Genomic DNA, 23,851 nt, shown 5'->3' on the forward strand with positions numbered 1-23,851 from the left:
TTGAAATAAACATTATAACAAATCTATACACTCTATTAAATTTATTTCTCATAGTGACATGAAATGAGAAAAAAATACGTTGTTTAACTGAGGAAAATACAACTGATGATAAGTAAATGACCTCATATTAACTGTAGCTGTCTAGGGTTTGGTGAAGAAATGATATTTCACATCTATGAGCGAAAGAAATATCACTCTACGTGGACAAAATATTCATACAATGTATATTTGCAGTGATTTTGTGCAATTTTGACCGAGAAAAGGTACGACTGTTCTTTATAATCCCACTTTTAAGTGATTAGAATGCTTTTATGTAGGAACATTAAAAGATACCCTTTATGACCAACATTATTTATGCCAAAGTGTCTATTTCTGAGCTGTGTTCTATCTCGATGGCGCCTACATTAATGGAAAAAGCAAACTGTAAACAATCAAAGCTCCCACGGGTTTTCCTCCAAGGATGATGAACAACTAATGATTTAAGTTTCACACGTGGTTCTCACACTAAAAAGCGTTCTTTCAAATTCGTCTAGATTAGCTGATGTTAGTGGTTGTTGTGTATTGTTGTCATTGAGTAACGATAATGCAATGCATATTAGCCCAGTTTTTACTGGAAGTAAGCTACCCCTTAATATTTAGTTTTTAGGACTAAATAAATGTTTCCTTGCATATTAAATAAATTTGCCTAATTTGCCATTGCTTGTCATAGTTTGATAAGTACTTTGATAATATTCATAATCTGAGATCATCGGCATTGCCCGTAGGTAATAGTGGTAGCAAATCAAATCAAATTATTATGCTTATTGAAGAAAAATTCATACTGAAAAAATAAATATCCACATTTACTTGAATGTTGACGTTCAAGGTATGAAGATCTCACTAACTATTTCGTAGAAGAAAATATCAAAATATTATGCTCGACATAATTTATTTTAATAACCTTTTGTTTCTCTCACATTAAATAAACTTATAAAATTAATTCATATATTTAACCATTTTTTCATAGTAGTTTGACAATAGAACTTGAGTATAGTTGTACCCCACGATCGTCGGCATCGGCAACGTCCGCAGGCAATAATAGTCCTGCTTGCAAATCAAATTGGTTTAATTATACTTTATAAAAATAGATATTCACATTTACGTTCACAATTGGTGTCAACGTATGAAGACCTCACTGCACTTTGGCGCATAATTTTGGAGATAAACATCTAAGATGAAGAAACTACATACTTTTCGTGGAAAACATCGACGAAAATAAAATAAGCTTGACATAGCTTATTTGAATACAAATCAATTCAAAATTTTCTCGCGGCAGTACTTATTTTCATTTTATGAAAATCTTTAAAAACAATGTTTGTATTCTGATAATTAAAATGTATTTCAGAACAAGTTGTGCTATCATTTAGTAAAATAATGCATACTATCATTTCTGAAAGGTGTTATTAAAAACATTTAAAAATATTTGGGGAGCACAAAAAAACAATTAAGTTTAATCAGCATGTGGGTCACAATTTTAGTCAAAATCAAAAGCGGCCTGTTTGAATTAGGCATTTTTTCAATCACTATGCCCTCTATCGACCTAGATTAGATTAGATCAAATATTATAGTCTTCGTTAAAGCTGACTTGTTCTCCTTCGTGACGAATGAGCACAATCCAGTTTGGAACCGAGACTAGCAATATTTAACACCGTATTAACGTACGTAAATACGTACGTGAAAACGTACGTTCCACGTGCTGCGTTTGGAACATCGCAATCGCAAGAAATGCTCACTTTAAAATGAAGTCGAACCTAACAGCGGAGAGAATTAAAATCACAGCTTTGTAGATCTAATTTGACACCTCCACTGGTCTCAACAAAAGTACACTAGTTATACTGATGTATGCATCAAATAACAAATCCATTTAAGTTCATTAAATTGTTATTTACATTTACGATTTTTATGATGCCGTATTGCAGGTGGAACACTTTTGTTATCCTCTTTCCTACAACTTCGTATTTCAATTCGACATTCTTTTACTAATATAGACCACGTCGAGATTTTTGAGCTTGTGGTTCAACTTTTTAGATAAAGCTGCTAATAGCGTTGAAAATAATTCGACTGTCATTTATCAAAGCAACATTGGTTTATATCTTGTTTGGCTGAAAAGCGCAATTTGTATAATACATTCTCATTTTTGCCCAAAATTTCAAAAAGAAAATATCTATGTATTAAACTTTAAAAGTTCAATAAGTGCTTACTTATTTGTATTGTGTCGATATAACGTCTTGAATAAACAATTAGTATCTGTGAATGAGAAAAAGCATCGCTGTACTTTGATGACATGTTTTGGGGAAATGTATTTTATTTTTAATGACTTTGTCATTTTGATCTAAAAGGTTACTTTTACAGGGATTTCCCTTGAAAAGGTTAGTTAGATGAGTTAGATGTTTGTGTTAGATGTTGTATCAAACAAAATCAGTCATAATACGGCTTGGTTTTGGTAATATGGTGTTGGTGTTTATTCCTAATTTGGCCAAAAAAATGGGACATTTCGTCACAAACTTCGAAGTTTTATTGCTACATAAATGTATGTATCACAAGTTTTGATATTAATTATGTCAATGGGAACTCCAATTTGATTCACTTTTCATTTGATGTGTGCATAATAGGTATACAGTATTAGCAATGTATCATATTAACGGTAACCCACGTTATCATTGGTACACTGCTGCTGTAGTGATGGTAACAGTTTCAAATCCCTTAGAATTTTAATCCCAGCCAGCTCTTCTCCATCCACAAATGAGCAAACAGCACAAACAACGGCCAAACTTTGTTTACATAACAGGCTGAACAAGACTTAACATATGCAACAGCTATGGTACCAAGAGACACAGCAACTGGTATAGATAGATGATGGTGTTTTGTGTTGGAAGTGTAAATCTATCACATATATGGTAACAATTCAAACATGCCCATTGCATTAACTCTGCTTGAATTGCATATTTACGGAAGAGTTGTATCGAATTAAATGGCATGACTGTAGGTGTCTTGTCGCGTATACAAAATAGGTGCAATAATGGTACATTAACACCTTGTGCTATGATGGGTAACATTAAAAATGTGTTGTTTGATATTAACAAAACATGTTTATTTATTTATTTATTTCAACTTTCTTTATACAGGGTAGCTCCTTCAGTGTAAAGGCACTGCTATTCTTAGAGGCCCTGTGACATACAGGGTGTAATTTACATTGATATTACATAAATATTACAAGAAAAATATACATGTACAATATACTAATGAAATTACAAGAATCAAGAAAATTAATACAAAAGTAAAAATCAATGAACAGTGGGGTTTGTGAGAGCTCTTGATTTAAATTCACTTAGGCTCAAGGAAATATAATTAGTGCGAGTGTCAACATCAACAGAACTATTCCACAGATTTGCTGCTCTTGTCTGAAACAATCTCTTACCAGAGTTATTGTTAAATTGAGGAACAACAAGTGAATTGGAGGAAGTACCTCTTGTGACATGATCATGAGTGGATTTGGTAAATGAAAATTTGGAACAAAGATAATCAGGAGCTCTACCAGTAAGGCATTTATATAACATAATAAGAATATGGTTATCCCACCTATTATCTAGTTTGAGCCACTTGAGAGAAGACATCATCGAATCAATATTAGTTCTGATATCAGCAGAAAGAATAATTCTAGCAAGGTTGTTCAAGAGAATTTGTAACTTGCTTGAAAGAGTGAGTGAACAGTTGGACCAGACATGACTGCAATAATCAAAATGTGGCATGACAAGAGAATCAGCAAGCTTTTGAGAATATAATTTGGAAGATAATATTTAACACGACGAATAACACCACAACGTTTAGAGACATTGGAAGCAATTAAATCTATATGATGTGACCATGTCATGTGACTATCAAAAATAATTCCAAGATATTTGAAGTTGTCAACTCTCTCAATAATCTCACCATCATAAATTAAAGAAATATTTTGGTACTTACTGAGATTTTGAGGAGTACCAAAAGCATCAATTTAGTTTTGCTGATATTCAGAGTGAGGTGGTTCTTTTTAAACCAGCTGGCAATTTTACACATGTTAAGATTGAGGCTGTTTTGAAGACATAGAGGATCTGATGAGCTAACAAGCAATGAAGTATCATCAGCATACATTACTGTTTTACATATAACACTATCAGGCAGATCATTTACAAAAATAATAAATAATAAAGGACCTAATATAGATCCTTGTGGAATTCCAATGTTAATTGGTTTTAAATCTGATAATGAACTACCTACTTTAACAGACTGCATTCTATTTTTGAGATAAGATTTGAACCAGTTGAGTTCAATGTCCCTGATGCCAAATTTCTTGAGCTTATTAAGAAGAAGACTGTGATTGACAGTGTCAAAAGCTTTCTTAAGGTCAAGAAATATGGCACCAGTTACCTTTCCCTCATCCATGTTCATAAGAATAAAATCTTCAACATCAATAACTGTTGTTGCAGTTGAATATTGAGAACGAAAACCAGATTGAGATGGGTTAAGAAAATTATTTACAGACAAATAAGAGTACATTTGATCGTGAACTGCACGCTCAATTATTTTAGAAACAATACTTAGTACAGAAATTGGACGATAATTTTCAACATTAGATTTACAACCAGCTTTGTAAATAGGAACAACTTTTGCATTTTTCCAATCAGAAGGAAAAATACCAGTAGCTAAAGAAAGATTACATATATACGCTAGTGATTTACAAATAATAGGAGCTGCAGTTTTTAATAATTTGACATCAATATCATCAAGTCCAGGAGACTTGTTATTTGAGAAATTCCATATTTGATCAAAAACATAATCAGCAGAGATACAATAGAAATTAAATTTATAACCATTATAATCATGATCGACACACAAATTATTGGCTTGAATATTATCTTCATCATGAGAATTGAATTTACTAGCTAGGTTAGAACCAATAGTAGTAAAGTAATCATTAAAAACATCTGCAGTATCATTATCATTAGTAGTTACTTTATCATTAACTTTAATGTTAGCTACTGAACTCTTATTTTTACTGGGAATAACCTTCCTAATGGTTTTCCATAAATTCTTAGAATTGTGTAAGTTATTTTCAATTTCTGTGTTGTAGTAATTTTTCTTAAGAGTTTTGCGTAAGTTATTGACTTTATTGCGAAGAGTTTTGGCTTTATCCCAATCAAGTGGATCATTAGTTTTATGAGCTTTATCATAATAGAATTCTTTATCTTTAGTAAGTTTCAGGAAGTCAGTAGTTACCCATTCAGGGAGATATCCTCTAATCTTCTTTTCCCTAATTGGGGCATGATTATTACATACCTCGTTGAACATATCAACCCAGACTGTCCAGGCAGCATCAACATCTGAGTAACTAGTAACTATATCCCAGTCTTTATTTTTAAGTGAGTTAATAAAATCGACATCATTGAAATTTTATATGAGCGAGATTTAATTAATTTAGGAGGGTTTTAATTTTCTTACTTTTACGTACAACAAAAATCAATGAGTGATCACTCAAGCCAAGATGATGTACTCCATGAGCAGTGATCATGTCAGGGTGTGTTACAAAAGCAAGATCTAAACAAGATCTTGTTTCAGGAGTAATTCTAGTAGCTTCAGTGATCAATTGAGTAAAGTTTGAATTCTTAGCCAAGTTTTTAACCTTTTTGTAAAAGTTACTTTTAAATAAATCAAGGTTAAAATCACCAACAACTATAACCTCATTATAATTAGCCACAGCATTCTGTAATACAAGATCAATTTTAGTTAAATACTCAGCATTTGAACTAGGCTGTCTATAAACAGTACCAAGCAGAATTGGTTTAGTACAAGGCAAATTAACTTCAATGAAAAGCACTTCAACATCATTATCAATACTTATATTAACCTCTTCATTGTAATCAATACCTTCTCTTATATACACAACAATACCACCATGTTCCATACCAACACGGTCTTTTCTATATAAATTGTATCCATCAATAACAATTTCATTATCATCAATATTAGGTGTTAACCATGTCTCAGTGACACATAAGATATCAATATTATTTGTGAAAAGAAAAATTTGAAGATGATCTGTTTTGTATCTGAGACTCTGAAAGTTAATGTGACAAATTTTTAAACCTCTATTCAAATGACACTTAAGATCAATAAATTGGCCCTCACTGAAAGGAAGTTCATCTAAACAAATTTTGGTGAAGCAAGAATTACAAAGCCAATTTGAGTGGTGAATAGAATTAACTTGGTCAATATCAGTACAATCATAGTGAAAGTCAAGAGAACATTGGGAACAAGACAATGAGTTGTATACAAATACCTTCTTAAAACATTCCCCACAGGTGGAGGTTTTTAGTGAATTTTTGACACTAATACAATCATTTTTAGAAACATTACTAGAAGAATTGACACTTATATTGTGATCATGAGCAGATAAATTGGTGTCGGTACCAGAACAAATATTATCAGAACAAATAGATGTACCAACATTATTTTGAGATAATTTAGCAATGGTGACAGATTTCCCAATTAAGGTCTCTGAATTGCTTTTACGATTACATTTACAAATTGAAAATGATGAATGACATGTTTCACAAGAGTGGGAGGAAACATTATTAGTGTAATTATCTGTGTTCTTAAAATTAACATTAACATGTTTTGAAGAATGGTCATTATCAACCACAGTATCATCAGAGACATTAACATCATCACAGTAAAAAGAACTATCATTATCATTTTCCACATAATCATTAGGTGAAATACCAGACATTGAGTTGTTTAAGTCATTAGAGCAGTTACCCATCTTGGATAAATTGTTCGAGGAAATAAGTGTGGGTGAACACACCTTAAAAAATCCTGGTAGTGCCGAGCTAGGTAGCTAATACCACGACCATTTGGGTGAAGTTTGTCCTGACCTAAGTCTGTAACCGAAGAATTGTCAATGTAAGTCCAGCGGTTGTTATCACACATTTTGTTGATAATATCATTGACTGGGCCAACTTTAGGCGCATGTTCATCTTTTCTTGAAATGACAGATGACATTGCTACTTCACATTCCCTACCTACATGGGACTTGATTGTGTTCTGTAGTTTTGTTAGCTTTCCCTGAATCTGGTCGAGATTATCGCGTTGTAAGTTGTTGGTTGAGACATGAATAATTAAAGAGTCCGCTGTAGAAATAGTTGACTGATGTCTGATAATATCCTCAGATACTTGCTCGATGCGGCGCCCACTCTCGCTGAGATTTGAAACATCGGCGTTTTTTAGCAATCGCTTACTATCAATCCGCTTTGAGATAGAATCACCCATTATTATAACTTTAGGCCGCTTTGGTTTCATTCCATGGGGGCTACGAGTACGAGGTGTCTGTGATGTTGGTTTTGAGGTATATTGATTAATATTGATTTATATGTTTTTGAACGGCCTTTGCTTTCTTGGCGCCAATGTCTAGTATTTCTTAGTCTTTTTGGAGCGCCGTGGTATGGTACGAGTATGATGCTGTGTTTTTGTGTAACTAAACATGAACATGACAAAAGTTTTATCGAACAAAAGTTTGTTTCTGCTTAAAAATGACCAGAAGCTATCTCTTAAGTATAAAAGATCATTATAAATACATTGATTTGTGCAATATATGACCTTTGCTACTTCTGTTGTTTAGAGACACCTGAGGCACGCATATATATACAGAAATCAAACTCCATCTAAAGGAAGTCCATTGTGACAACCATCAACGTTTTCTTTAGTGCCTTTGTCATTCTAACGATATATTGATGTGCAATTTACAAAAAGAGATGGCCTGCCTAGGAGCGAACCTATAAAATATCTCAAAAGGTGGATTGTAGCCTAACATCCGATCAAAGGCAGGCACAGAGAAATACATTTGGTCTTCCGCCTAAATCAAATTCCTTCACTAAGATACCTCGCAGGTGGAAAAATGAAAAAATCGATAAAAATAGAAACATCCTCGTCCTAAAGAATGCCCTCTTGGTGTGAACGTATTGCCAAAAGTTAGATGAGCACGTCTTGAGGCTTTTAACGGCTTTAATTCATTTTCGCTTCAATGTAAGCTAATGCGTAACGTTTAATTGCACAATATTGCAACGTCACTTTATACCGCACAGGGAAGTGCAGGTATGAAACATGAGGATTGCGCAATGATATCATTGTAGGACAATGGCTGCACTGAGCTCATCTTATTATATTCGTATGTGCTGCTAAGTAAGTCCATACGGTTAGCCTATATGTACTCGTATGTGCCCTATCCTTTGCTGTGGTGAATAATTTGCTTAATTTCAAATGGTCAATATTCTAAAGCTTTATCCAAATCCAATGGAAAATCAACTCTTATCATTTATGTCGTTGATGTGGATCAAAATGGGTTTCCCATTACGTCACGATAATTATACGTAAAAACATACGATTTTCATCCGATAGTCGGCTATCATAGTTATATATATTGTAGTCATGTGGTGGCTTATTTGAGCCTCTTAGTGCACTGGATGGAAATCATTAGGGGGACGAGGGGGAAAGTAATTAACGTCAATACAATATTGACATATATACTGGTCTCATTTTCGAGAGACCTCAATAGGCATAGGGCGACATATACAACACAGTTGTAGCTAACACTGAAGCATTTGTTTGTCGTTGTTCGCATCTTCCTTCACTTTAGTATTTTGCAAACATAAACGTATTAGTTACAATCGACACTAAAGCGTGCGGAGTGCTGTAAATGTACATCACGTAGCAATACTAATACAATGGAATTTAAGTAGTATTTAAACTTCAGTCGCTAGTAAACAGCGATTTATTTGCACAAATAAAAGACATTGTACCTTTTCTGCAGATTAGGTTAATTTTCTTATTGATCAGTGATAACACTCTTAAAAGTTGTATGACAAAATAATATTCCTACTTGATTCAACATATAGTTCATATTCTGTGAACGTATTTAAGTGACACGGTAAAATCCAGGTCCACGTTTTAGGTGTCGGGTCAGGTGATGTTGTCAGCATGCACGACACACTTACTTCAATGCAATTTCAACCTCTATTTGAAAGACAAGGTTCATCTAATTTCATATGTGAAAATAAACAATATAATATCGATTTATAATCAGTGCTTACGCAAGGTGACATTGAGATTTATGTTTCAAAGTGAGGATGAGACTAGTATAGCACCAACCAGGTGTATAAACACCGATTTATTTACGTTATTAAAAGTGATGCACATTGAGGTCAGTTGTTCAATAATATCAATCCGAATACTGGCATCTGTACACATTGGTACACGTCCGTATAAACGTTGATGCAGATCAAGCCAAGTAGCGGCCACACCCGCTTTTAATTCATTATAATTCAAAAACAATTATTGAATCCTCACATACCTCGTTCACAGGTGTTAATTTCTTTTAAATTCCCATTCAGTGATTTGCTCATCGGGAGGATCATAAAATCATAAAAATTCAGGTTTTGGTAACTTTGTTACTGTCATAGATGTGCTAACATAACATTCTACTGGTTAAGGGGGTACTACACCCCTGGCCAATTTTGTGCCTATTTGCATTGGTGACTAGTAAGATATGTATATTATAGGGCCAAGGACTACAACTACTGCACTGAAAATATGAACCTGTAATTGATCTATTTAAGTAGCGAAATTAACTACATGTGTTTGATGTATTTGAATCGGGCTTCAACATTGTCCATACTGCTTTTTTCTTTGGCGTTTTTTGCCAGATTTTTCATTGCAAAAATACCTAACAATTTGAGTGACTTCTCCTTCGCTATTAGGCAATTTTTAAACAATTTTTATTTAGTTACACAAAAAGCTGAAATCACTGAATGTGCCTTTAAGTGACGTGACATAAATAATACGATTGAAAAAATTGTTGTTTTGTGTAAAATCAAGAAAAATGTGAGCAAAGATGTGTATTAAATGACCCCGAATTAGCTGCCGCTGTCTTCGATTTGTCATGTAGATATTATTAGTTCAAATCTATGATATATGAGCGAAAGACATTCTTCACTCCAAGTTGACAAATATGTAGGCCAATAGGAAGATGCGTGTTTTGCAGTGATTTTGTGAAATTTTCACCAAAAGAAAAGAAAAGATGACTGTTCTTCATATTTCTCATTAAAGTATCATAATTCCGGGGCATTCAACGATTTGTGCTCTGCATGATAAATATTATTTATGTCAACAATGTGTTTTGTTTTTCAATAGTGTTCTGCCTCGATGGCACCGACATTAACGGAAAAGGCAAATTGTAACAATCAAAGCTGCATACTGAAATATCTTATAAAGATGATAAACAACCGATGTTTTAAGTTTAACACGTGGTTCTCACACTTGAAAAACGTTCTTTTTAAACTCACTTAGATTAGCTGGTATAGTGGCTGTTGTACATTTATTTTCATTGAGTACTGAAAATACATTGCATATCACTTATTTAACCCGTTCTGCTAAAAGTAAGCCGACCTATCTACTTTGAAGGTCATTTCAAGGTCATCAAAAGTCATCTAAGGTCATCTGATATTAAAGTATTAAGAGAGTGCACCATTAAGACATATGCAATTGCATCATAAATCTCGGCACGCCCTTCAAAATGATTTTTATTCAAGTCAAATCTGAAATTGATTTACCCATGCATGCAGTAGGATAGCGAGGTTGATTAAATCTGTTCATGCTTGAATTTATATTGAGCCATGCTTTTACCAATACTGAACATCATCATGTGCAGGGTATTTGTGAAAGAAGGGTAGGTGTAATTGCCAATTACGTACATCTCAACTTCAAACCTCATATCGAGAAATGTTAAAGATGAAATAAATATATTGATAAAGTGAAAATGTGCTTTTGTCAAATGATCACAGTGGTTAAGAACGAGATCTATTAATATTTTGGCTACGTAATCTTCCAAAAAACGAGAAGTCCCACCCTTGACAATATTTGAGCCATATAATGTATTTTATAACACGGACTACGATGGGGGTTGCAATTTTCAATTATAAACGTCATATACCGTTATATTTGATACCAGTGTATACCTACGGGTCTCCTCTATCCAGTGATACCAAAATAAGTACAAACATTCCCCACATAATGTCATTATGACGTCATAATATATATGAGATATATTGTGGTATTGTACAAAAGTATAGGCAAAATTGATTTTCGGCTAAAAATTCTGCAAAAATCCAATTTTCACCACATTTTCCCCTAAATATAATTGGAAATGACTATTTCAACCTAACTAACAAGTAAAAAGTCAGTAGCTCTTGCAAATATTTTACAAGAGCAAAATTAAAATCATTGATTTTACTGTAGAATCCAATGGTGGGCCTCATCCCCACGCCCCCCGTGGTCATCTTTGATGGCCAATCCTACCCCCGGGTAAGGTGCTGGGGTAACGATTTTATCACTAAAATGAGCGCAAAATATCTACAATTAGCTTCGGTCGTTTGGGAGTAAACGCGTTTTTTTTTATGACGGGGTTATAAAACTCTATGGTTAAAACTCCTCATTACATGTTTAGGGCAAATGAGGTTCTTCCGTCCTTATCTTTTGTTTCTTCCATATTAAATAAACATATTAAATAAATTTATTTGATTCATTTTACGATTGCTTGTCATAGTTTCACAAGTACTTTGATAGCGTTATACCCCGCGATCGTCTGCAACGTCCGCAGGCAATAGTTCTGTTGCTTGCAAATCAAATTAGTTTAATTGTACTTATTGAAGTAAAAATTCATATTGGAAAAATAAATATTCAAATTTACGTTCACAGTTGGTGTCAAAGAATGATGACTTCACTATCGCAAATAATTTTGGATATAAGATTCTATGTTTCCAATATTAAATTAGAACGAAGAAACCTTCAAGTAGGGTCGGTCAGTTCACATATGAAGATGTCACTATCACACTTAATTTTAGAGATAACATTTTATATTTCAAATATTAAATTATGATGAAGAAACTGCATACTTTTCATAGAAAATAAGATTGAAATTATTTATTTTGATACAGATAAATCTAATCTAAATTTGAAATAGAAAAAGACACAACGAGAACTTTTTTTGCAACTTAGATTTTCGTAGTATGAGGGGATCCTAATGGGTTTTTTTGTTTTGTTTTTTGTCTATGCATCTTTGTTTGAGCGCTTAGGGACTTCGGTGTAAAACACTATATAATCATGGCTTATTATTATTATTATTATTATTATTATTATTATTATTATTATTATTATTATTATTATTATTATTATTATTATTATTATTATTATTATTATTATTATCATTATTATTGCTATTATATTGTGGTTGGCAATTATACCATCCTTCTTTGTAGAATGTCCTGACCACCAGATGTTCAGCATAGGCAAATTATGACTTAAGCCATGAACAGATTTAATCAATCTCACTATGCATGGGTAAACATATTTCACTGAAATAATTTCAGTTTTGACTTGAATATAAATCATTTTGAGGGGCATGCCGAGATTATGATTATATTATGCCGTAATGACGTGTTCTCTTTTTTAACTTCAAGTTCTTGGAGCTTGATATAAATAATGCATTGGATATTTAGTTCACACAAAGATATCGTGCCTTCGTATAAAAGATTTGCGTCAAAATGAGAGATTGTTTGAGTTTTCTTCTGCTTTTACATAACGTTTCTGTTCAGGTTTTTTCACAGAAAATTCAGAAGGGTTTTTTACACAATGATTGTCCTATTTTCTCTGTTGATGTTTGTAGAGCGTTTCCTTCATCATATGAAATTCGGAAGCAGAACAAAACGGGTAGTTCCCAAAAGTAGAAACCTTTAGAGCATTGCAATGCATTATTTGTACAATAAAACAACATGTCATATCCTTTTCTAGCGCGTTATGTGTACACAATGATATGTCATGAGTTTAATAAAAACAGCGGACAAGCTGTAAAGAAACGGACATATGGAATTTCTCATGTTTCTGTTTTATATTTTCTCCTATCAAAAAAGGAAGCGAAAATCTAGATGCAATAGAAATTGGCTAGTGACCGGGACTTTTCAACTGCATCGGACCGTCTATGGAATGAATTACAAACCTGCATCCGGAACCAGGTCAACAACGCCATCTTCATTGGCCTTCGTAAACCACACCTCTTCATCAAATTGGACCTTTCTTACTTTCTATAATTCTCATCGATTTTTGTTCTTTCCTTCCATTAATGCGGTGCTTTTTCTACTTTTTAAAGGCTCTTTGGCTCTTTATAAATGCCATGTTTTATGTTTATGCTTATTTTAACGATTATTTAAGTGCATATGGAATGTATCGTGTGTTATTAATGTGATTTAGGAAGCACCGTTAACTTGGCGAGAAATGTGCTGACCAACAAGATTGTCTTCATTATATCACGCATTCTTGTAGTCATAAAATACTTTAAGCTAAAGCCTGGTTATTTTAATAAAGGAGAAATTCACCCATTGTACTTAACTTAAATCATATATACTTATATATTGACGGTAAAAAAAACCTGTATTGTCGTAAATTTACGGGAATATCGTCATGGAGGCAAAACATGCTAAAATTCCCACAACAATTGTTTTGGGTATTTGCCATAAAACAATGTGTGCCTATACATGTACTCATTAATAAAAAAATAATAAGTACATGAAACAGATAGGCTAGAAAAATTGTGCCCAATAAACAATATGTGTATATGCACCAAAAATAGATCAATTTAATTTCCATGTATATATCCCATTTATTTTAGGAAATGTATTATAGGATTTTTATTATAATCGGCAGTTTGTTTATTCTCCTGTAAAATATTCATACCATAAGAGAACGGTGCCATCCTAGATTTACATCTTCATTGGAAAATGTACCTTTAATCTGCCTAGATTTCAAGGGAGCTGTTTTTACATATCCACGCATACGCTACACAAAGTTATTGATTGATCGACCAAAACGTTAAAGCAGGCAAGCAGTAATCTAGTAGATTAATGTATCAGCGCCCCCTTGTATCCAAATAAGTTATTTTAAGACTAGTATTAAAGTTTACGTTTCAGGTCATTTGATATTTTGCTCTTTCCATGTTCCGTATTGTCTGTCACTTTATTTAAATGTATACTGGACATCTGTTAACTTGCAATCAATTTCCCTAATGCTGTGAACATTATTATTAAAATGCAACAAAATAGCTTTATTATTTTAGTAGAAAAAATGTAGCTTTGGCTCATTCTGCATATTTTGCTTTTGGACCATGTTGAACTATATTAACTCCACTCATACTTTCTTTCTTGTATATTTGTTTAAATCATCACCATCATCACCATCGTTGACGTCGTCAGCATCACTACATTTTTCCCTTATTTCCTTTTTTTTAAATTTCAGTTAGCAGTCTGCTTTTCCCATCTCCTGCTTCATTTCTTCTTCAACAATTTAAACCACCATGCTTCTTCTTTCTTAATTCTCTTGTACGTCGAATTTTGTCTTCAGCGTTTCAGTAGGAAAAGAAATACGACGTAAAAGGTTATCCCAGATACAACAATTCTACTCTGCTACCAAGCTTGTATTAAACATTAGTTGAGAATAACAGGCAACCTTACTCAGATTACATCATCACAACAGGGATCCCTCAACCATGTCAACCGATTGTTTTACGCAATTATGATAATCCAACCCAATACTCTATACAATGATTATTATTCATCAATTCTTAGGTATTATCATCCATATTAGATTCACTACACAACCATTATATACACGTATACCTTACACTGCGCTACATATTCTTCACTGTTTACATTTTATACCCGCATTGCATTACGGGAGTTTTCTCTACATCGCACAAGTAATATGACTTCTGCGCTCTCTGGCTGCGGGTAATTTCATTGCGCATCGTGCTGAATATAGGCTCTATACGAACAGCTTAGGTCGCAAATACATATGTTGCACATGGAATTACAATACACGGTGTCATGCTACGACTATACTGTCTTCCTCTTTACCAATAGTGCAGCTTCATCTTATTATCGAGGACCTGTACAAGGAATCATATATTCTGACTTGTTTGATAATAGTTCAGGTTATTTAATTCATCATGTTTCCAAGGATGAAATTAAAACGCGGCAGCCCACGAAGGCAACAGAGAGGCAAGTGAACGATATCTTAGCCGCCTACGGATAGCTTGTAATTGCTCACAGTGATTATTGTTAAACGTCTTAGAATGGGTGTAATGTGACATGTGATATTGAACAGATACAACAGTTATCGTGATAACTTGTATCACAACGCACTATCTTCTACACAATCGTATTGCACAATTAATCATTTAAATCGGAAAGTATATTCAGTGGTTTCCATCACTACATCAAAATTAACCGTTTGGTAGAATTCAATTATTCACAAGGTTTTTCTATTTTCTCTTTTTGTTTTTGTTTTTATATTATTTGGTTGTATACAGTGTCTAACCCACCTGCGGGGTTCTCAGCCGACGAAGCGCAGAATAACCAGGCATCCAAGAATGGGGATATTCAGAGTAAGTAATCGGTATAAGCTTACACTATACATCAAATGTACAATCAACATTTTTTTCTCAAAACCAGCCGTGTCAGTTTTACCAGCACACAGTTTCATCGGAAAAGCGATCTAATCTTAGCTGTAAATTAAGAGTATAAATTACATGTTCGCATAATCTGACACTTGCAAAAGATGCAGTTACAGAAACAAACAAAAATACAAAATGCATACTAGTACTTTAGTCTAACACATCCCCCTAAAGAAACATAAGAGGATGATTTCGGACACAAAATCTCATTCATCAACGAAAGCATGTTATTATGATGATCCCAGCTATTCATTTATAAAGTATGTACAACCCATCAACATTCATATATTTTGTAAAGTGATTTGAAAATTAAGTTTTTTCTGCATATATTACAATGAAGTATCAACTTAACAAACATACGCCGTAAAAAAAAAAGAAAATTGATGACAGCTGGGCCAGCAATTTTCAGTTTGTTAGCAGAATGTTTCTGGTTTGTTCACCCAAAGAACAACCTAGCATCTCTTTAAATGTTTACTGGATGTTGAGCGATACGTAGGCCAAGAAGATTGATTATCTGCCGTGTATAATAAAGAGCACAATATATCATCACCCTGAAGCGGTTTTGCACAAAATGATGTGTAAAAATATTTGTTACATATAAACAAAATCAAACGCTAAAATAATAGAACAAATTAGTTTCTAAATATTTACACGTGTTAGGCGAATTCATTCGTATTCGTATTCATGGTCGTTCAACTCCAAAAATCAATTTTTATTGAAGATTGACATTGGTACGGAATGCAAAACGTGCACTTTCAAATATTGCTTAATGTATCGTGGTTCTTGAGACATGTGCCATTTTATGAAAATGTTTCATTTCGACACTCTTTACATCATAAGTCAAAAACCAAAAGATCTTCACCGACTTCAAAATAACCACAACAATTTTCGCTCGAGGTCATTACTATTCACAGGATACCATGTTTAGACCAATTCACAACAGCTATCTTAATTATGGAAAATGTCATAACAAAAGAATGACAAATGCTATTTGAATATGGAATATGGATTAGCAACATCGTACATCAAGAATAACACACATTATTAAACAGCATAGCAAAGTGTAAAAGCATGAAACACCAAATTTATCAAATCCTCAACTGATAATAGTAAAGCATGATAATAGCAATTATTCTAATTGAACTAATATTGTTGAGTAGACTATGCTCTATTGTTTTGCCACATAACGAGCAGGAAATTTTCATTATACTAATTGCCATTTCTTTATACAAGTCATTCCGAATTGGAAATTAAGGAAACAGTATACACAGCGCAAAGACACGAATTCAGCTTGTATAGAAGATACTAGCATAAAAGTTGATCTGTGTTGGTGGTAGACATCATAATTAGGTATTTTAAACTTGTGATCTTTACATAAGATTAGACGTACCTCAAATATGTGGTCATAACTTTGCCCTGCATCGGAAAACTGGCAAATCAAGTCTCCTAATGAAGGTCAAAATGGTGACCGAAAAATCCCGGGGGGCCACTCCCATTGTGGCCTGTACACCATCCGCGATAATGAAAACGCGTAAAAAGGGTCATTTTTCGTGGGTAGGCACGATACTCGCGTATCGCGTTTAGGGTGTAAAAAACAAAAAAAAAAAAAAAAAAGGGTAGCAAAATTGCAATTTCTAAATACGCGGAAATGAAATTTAGGGTATGAAATTTGATGTTAGGAATGAAATCCCTGTTTAGGGTGTCATTTTAGCCAAGGGTTAAATCCTTGTTTAGGGTGCTTTTCAAAAGTTGATTATCGCGGATGGTGTACAGGCCACAATGGGAGTGACCCCCCCGGGCGAAAAATTGAGGTACGTCTAATCTTGAAATTGGATCTATAGTTTAAAATCCTTAATTATTTTGTACAGAATATGCTGTTGTTATTGCTGCTGTTGCTCTTGTTGTTGTTTGTATGTTGTTGTTGTTGTTGTTTGTATGTTGTCGTTGTTGTTTTTATGTGGTTGTTGTTGTTTATCAAAGTATTTCAAAGTAATCTGAAAAATCTGTGAAGTATAAATTTTCAGGTCACTAACATGTGTGTATTATTTTTGCTTCGTATACTTTTTTTCATTCTTGTGATTGATAATCTTAGAACAAATTGAGCTAAATGTGGTACTAAACCTATTGTAAGTTAACATGATACTCGTCGTAGGTTTGAACGCATGGCTGAACTAGGTAGCTAAAGCTTGCTGTGTATTCCGTATGGATATAATCACGATAATGACACTTGTCGCTTATCACATATGTCTGTTGAGAGATAGCTAGGCTCCTTGCTTTTAGCACCTTCACTGCTGTTGATGTTATGCACCAATTTCTAATAATTTTATATTGAATTTGTGTATTTATAAATAAATAAAGTTCATAAAATCTGATTTATCAAATTGGCATTACTTTTTCAAACGATACTGATAATTTAGTTTGACTCCTCTTTATATTTTTACGATTAGTCGTTGGATCATGTGCTTATGTACGGCTCTTTAGAATAATGACGACTGGCACTGGTTGGTAAAAATTGCAATCTATGTTCCCTTATTTCTCGGTTTCAAAATGATGCTTCCATGTGCAAATGTAAATCGAATACCAAAGCATTAAAGAATAAAAATATGAACGAAAGCAGGCAAAGTGAAATAGCACAGTCTTATGCTATACAGAACTGATTCACAGGGTAATTATAAGGGTATTATTTTAGCCGCTGTCGTCCATCTATCTTCTCATATACCACGGCCGACATCATTGTTTTAAGTAGAACAACGACGCGAAAGCCGAGTTATCTTGTGCCAAAAATGTTCATCATAAAAATGTTGATCGTAATCAAGTATACCAAATTTTAATCAAATTAAATCCCATATTTTACAAGGAATTACCTAAGACGCGTTGTAATGTGCGGCTAGATTAGTTCAAATACTAGTAGTACATACGCGTATCACGTCGACTCGCTCGCGCTGAACCGTGTTATATCGTAGTTGACCATTACATGGAGTTTCTCCTGCTAGAAGTATTCACTTTTATAATTTAGTTTATTTCACCAAATGGGTGGCTGATTGACTTATGTCCTCTAATCACTTGATAGTGTTGATTTTTGTACAGATTAAACGAATAAGACCCTTTGTCTTTAAACACCAATCAGTCTAAACAAATCTATCAGGTATTTTATACTTACTGACAGCGAAAAAAATGGTTGAAAATAAACCTTTTGCAATAATCTGAAAAGAATTCAAGGTATAGCACTGCTTGAGTATGGCCAGGTATTAAAGTTGCCTGTTCCTCAAATGTATAACGACTCCAATTTCTCTTTCCATATATTGTTTATAAGGGGAGAAACGTAAGGGATTACTTGTTTAATTTCAGTTTCAGAACCTGGTGGAGTCCAATCCCACTGTAAACACCGACCTTTCGGATCAAATTCCAACTCAGACAATCTATTGATTAATTAAAACAAAAGCTTTCTGATTGGTCTAGCATAAGGAAGATCCACATAATGCAGATTTAACGCTTTGTTCGCTACTGAAGCGTGAGCCAACCTGCACCAAATTTGTTCAATATCCATGTCTCTTATGTGAAGGTCTGGAAGTGAGTTTATATAACGGATGTAACCTTTATCCTACAAAATACACTCGATGTACATGTAAAAATAAAATATCGGTACATTAGCTGAAGAGGTCGCGACGCATTGCGTGAACAAGTTATTTTACGCTCTAGAAGTGCGAAAGGATTTAGCCGCGGCATGTTACAGTACTTCTCTTATGTCTAAAAATGTCTGATCCGATGTCGTGGAGGAGTGTGTTTAAGCTAACTATTCATCAAAGGTAAAAAGGTTGTCTCTGCCATTGTCTGCGACATTTCAGTTGGTTCAATTTCAAAAAGCCATGCATGAAATGGAATACTCTTATAGCTTTTATTATGATTGCATACTACCATGCACATACAGGGTGTCCCAGAAACATTAATGTTGAATGTTATCAACAATCACACGTAAAGCTGTAAGCACTTGTTCATTGTCATTCTTGGCTCAAATGTTCTTTGGAAAGTTAAACTATAACATATTTGCACAACCTAAAGAATTAATGTTTAGACAGATTAGACAATTAGACAGATTCCAATTGCAGAAATCAAAGTTTTCTCGGACAAACTGTTATTCATCTTCAGTGAAAACATGAATAACATAACACCGTCGGATTATAAAATAGATAATGTGGACTAATTTAATGAGATACACAACCCTTAGGAAGCGGTGAGCGAGTATGAAAAAAAGCGCCTGTTGATCTAACTTGGAATGAACTGCATTGATGCGCGCATTATGTAATTGTTAACTTCTTCGCAACCATTCAACCGAATCAAACAAAAATTTCGTATGTGATGCACATTCAAATAGGCTATGCGCTACATTTTACATTATTTGATTTTGATGTCTACCCAGCAAACACAAAAACATTTTAAAAACGTTTTAAATAAGTTATATTTTGGCTTTGGTTTAGGTAAAAACGTTTTAATAACATTAAAATGTCGGGTTATATAAAGGTCATGAAAACGTTTTAAAACGTTTTGTATGAAACACACTACAACAATATTTTTAAATGTTTTCAAAAAATGTTATTGTAAACTATTTTTGCAAACATTTTTGCCAAATATTGTGTCAAAACTTAAATAACATTATGTTAAAATATTTGAACACAGCAAACACAGAAATGTTCTTAAAATGTTTTTTTCAAAACCTTTTAATAACATTTAAATGTCGGGTTATATAAAGGTCATGAAAATGTTTTTAAAACGTTATTGAAAATATTTGGGGCAAACATTTTTCGCAAAATATTTTTTCAGCCCCAAAATAACATTCTGTCTAGAATGTTTTGTATCAAGTTTTCAAGAATGTTTTTGGAATGTTATTAAAACGTTTTTATACCCTTTATATTACCCGACATTTAAACGTTTTCTGTAAAACATTTTTGTTTGCTGAGCAGTAGATTATCAAAAATGTTTTTAAGGTTATGAAAACGTTTTATACTCTTAATATACCCTTTATATAACCCGACATTTAAACGTTTTCTGACAACCTTTTATAACCTTTTGCGAATGATGTCGAAAACGTTTTGTGTTTGCTGGGTAGTTCTCGACTAATTTTTATGTGACACCCTGTATTCCATAAAAGACATCCTAGCGATGCTACCATGTTACAAACGCGTGTGCACACAAACAGTTGATATTATACAGGTTGAAATATTCAATAAATATCTAATATAACATATACGGCATTGTATGATGGCAAGGGTCTGAAATTTGGTGCTGCCCTTAGGAGTTTGGAGCTGTTCACTCTATCATATATGTGACCTGATACAACGACATGAGTATAAACATGATAAAGTCGCTAGTTGATTATTTCGAGATATCCTTGGCTGACTGACAGACTATTGTCATGTACAGGTGCGCAGCAAACAAAGAACATCAGTTCTTTGTTTGCTGCGCACCTGTACATGACAATAGTATGTCCTTCGTGAATGGCCCACTCTGGGCCCACTATGTCCCCATTCACGAAGGACACCCAGACATACGTTTGGCTTGAACAGGTGCATGTGTAGTAGCAAGGGCGTTTCGAAACTACCAACTTGCGACTTTACGCTCATTTCGTGGTAGCAGGTCGCATATACATAGTTTACGTAATTTCCCGCGTAGATGTGATGATAGATGTCAGGGACAGGGGAAGACTCATCATGGCGTTCATTATGGTACTAGATAAATTATTGTACACGGGCAGTTTATTATTAGAGAGCTTTTTGTGTAGAAATTGATTGCATTCAAAGAAGTGTTACATAGGACGGTCAACCCGTCGTTTGTCAGTTATTTGGTAGGTCACTTTGTGCCAGCTAATCATTTGTTGACGTCTAAATTGATTTCAAATACAAATGAACTAATGCTCACAGAATGTGAAAAAAACACAATGCATGTTTTTGGCCCTTAATTCATAAACTTTTATTGCCAATTAGTACTAAATGAATGATTAGAAATGAGCTCTGTTTCATTGGGCAGAAGTTGATTAATCTCAAAAAATTAGTGCTTAAATGGGGAGTGGTATCTTTCATCTACTTCCTTAAACTATCATTATTTTATAGAAAAGCTTGAGATTCTGATATAAATCGATGTACTGACATCTGTTGAATCTTTTCTTTTTTTCAAGACTCAAACAAAAAACAATTTATCGTTATGGACGCCTTTCGATACGGGTTTAATTATGTCCTGATGGTGTGACTACCCACTCTTGAAGTACCTTTACATGGCTTTCGCGTAGAAAAAAAATAGTTCAGTTCCATCATCGTTTTCTTTGAATCATTGTATAAATAAACGAAAGCCCTTATTGTTAAACATAATTAAGGCTGTATTATTTGAACTACAATTAAAGAAGCCTGAAAGTAATATGTACTCAGCAGTGCACCTCGAATAATATAAAAGTAGCTAAGAGTTGGTTATTTTTACATGCTTCCTAATATGTTTTTCCTCTCAAGTACAAGGCAGTCGCTCTGCACATTTATGTTATATGCAATGTATAATATGTATGTATGTTATACATAATATTTTAAAATACAGCACTTTCGTCCAATATTACAGAAACCGGGTCTTTTGTTGTTCTTCCAGCATTCTTACAAGCTTCTTTTCGCTCTTCTGCTCATTCTCTCACCCTTGCACTCTCGCTCTCATATACGGTATATGCGTTCCTTACTTTTATAATCTGTTTTATAGTCTGTTCTTGGAAATGTACATATACTCTTGCAATATCTGTACGTTGGAGTCTTGTCATCAGTCGTATTTGTTTGTTCGCCAAAAAACAAAGCCAAACAACAAAAACAAAACTCACAATTGCCAAAAACACAGCAGACACAAATCTGACCGGATTATTTTGTTCTGCTTGCTTTTTGGACACACTACATAAACAATATGTGATGCCGTTTTTAAAGTAGCCATGGTAGTGATGCTTGAATATGATTATGAAGTATGCCATGTAGTTAGTGACAAGACCGCCGGACTTGTGCGTCCATTATAACAGTACAGTGTTACTGTTTTTAGGTTCTGTCACGACTAACTAACAAGGCACTACATATGAACATCAAACTCATTTGGCTTCCACGCTTGACATATTTATCAAGTCATTTAACCTACTAAAGCAAACAGTTCCTTGTTGTTGTCAGAAGTAGGATTTGCAACATTTGAACTTAAAATGGGAGCTCAGTCGCGTGCGCTTTTTATGAGTTTGCATATCGCATATGTGCCAAATAGGCAACAACAAACAAGATGGGTTGTGGTTTAACATAAGATATGTATCCGTATCAAAACTAACATTTCGGCATTTTGAAAAGGAGGAAGCAAGCATTTTGATAGTATTTATTTTTTGTTGTTCAACGTAGCTTTACATCGGCCCAAAGAAAGAAGTTTATGCCTTCTTATTGGCTTCAAGAACGTTTAGTATGTTAAACAAAAATTTCCTTCCGACCACACCCCTGACTGGATCTCTCCTTCAATACATCCCCTCCTCGTAACCTTTGGTGAGGATTCAACTGAACCCAAATGTTTTAGATTAGTGCGAATCTATAATATCTTTTATGAAACAATATAAGAAACAGTTTTGGGTGTGTTTTTTTAGCTCTATTTCTATTTATCTCTTTTAACCTAAAATATTCTGACCACTCGTGCAGTCAATCACGATGCAATAAAACGCTCATTAACTGCCTTTCTTTTTTAAATAAGAGATGCTTAAACATACATACTGGACAGAACAGACAACTTCGATCTAATAACCGTGTCGTGTGGGTAAAGAACACATTATTTAAGACACTGTAGTTAGTATTTAAAATGTAATTTTCACACCTACGCTAATGCTTTTAAAAGAAATCGTTTTTCGTATTTGTACTTCCATCATTCCTTTTCTAACTACAGAGAGTTGGATACTTTGTCTATTTAACCAGTTTAAAGTAACCTAAATCATGGACATACCTGTCGAATAATGAAGTAGAATAACAAGCCCTTTAAGTGACCGTCTTAAGAAAGGTTTAATTTTCTGTACTTTATTTACCTAAAATGCTTTGCTGACCATCGGAATACGAGATGACGTGTACATGTCGTACATTTACGGCCGTCAACCACAAACGAATTGAAAGTAAACACTACACGTATTTTATACATTTTGTAATGTCCAATAATGAAAACAAAAATTTACGCCTTACGGTTTTCGCCTTCGTA

At 33.8% G+C, this 23,851-nt stretch overlaps 1 protein-coding gene across 6 annotated transcripts in view; it reads left to right on the top strand.

Moving 5' to 3' along the window:
• Positions 1 to 23,851, top strand: part of LOC140155734 (dual specificity calcium/calmodulin-dependent 3',5'-cyclic nucleotide phosphodiesterase 1A-like) — a 399,762-nt gene that overhangs the window by 298,869 nt on the left and 77,042 nt on the right. For 4 of the 6 annotated variants that reach the window (XM_072178672.1, XM_072178673.1, XM_072178674.1 and 1 more), the window contains one exon: positions 15,485 to 15,559. The exons of the other annotated variants lie outside the window; for them this stretch is intronic. In XM_072178672.1, coding sequence (XP_072034773.1) covers positions 15,485 to 15,559 — 75 coding nt within the window. The remainder of the gene's footprint in view (positions 1 to 15,484; positions 15,560 to 23,851) is intronic. 6 annotated transcript variants of the gene reach the window in all.

Source organism: Amphiura filiformis, chromosome 6 (genome assembly GCF_039555335.1).
Source record: "Amphiura filiformis chromosome 6, Afil_fr2py, whole genome shotgun sequence".
NCBI classification, from domain to species: Eukaryota; Metazoa; Echinodermata; class Ophiuroidea; order Amphilepidida; family Amphiuridae; genus Amphiura; species Amphiura filiformis.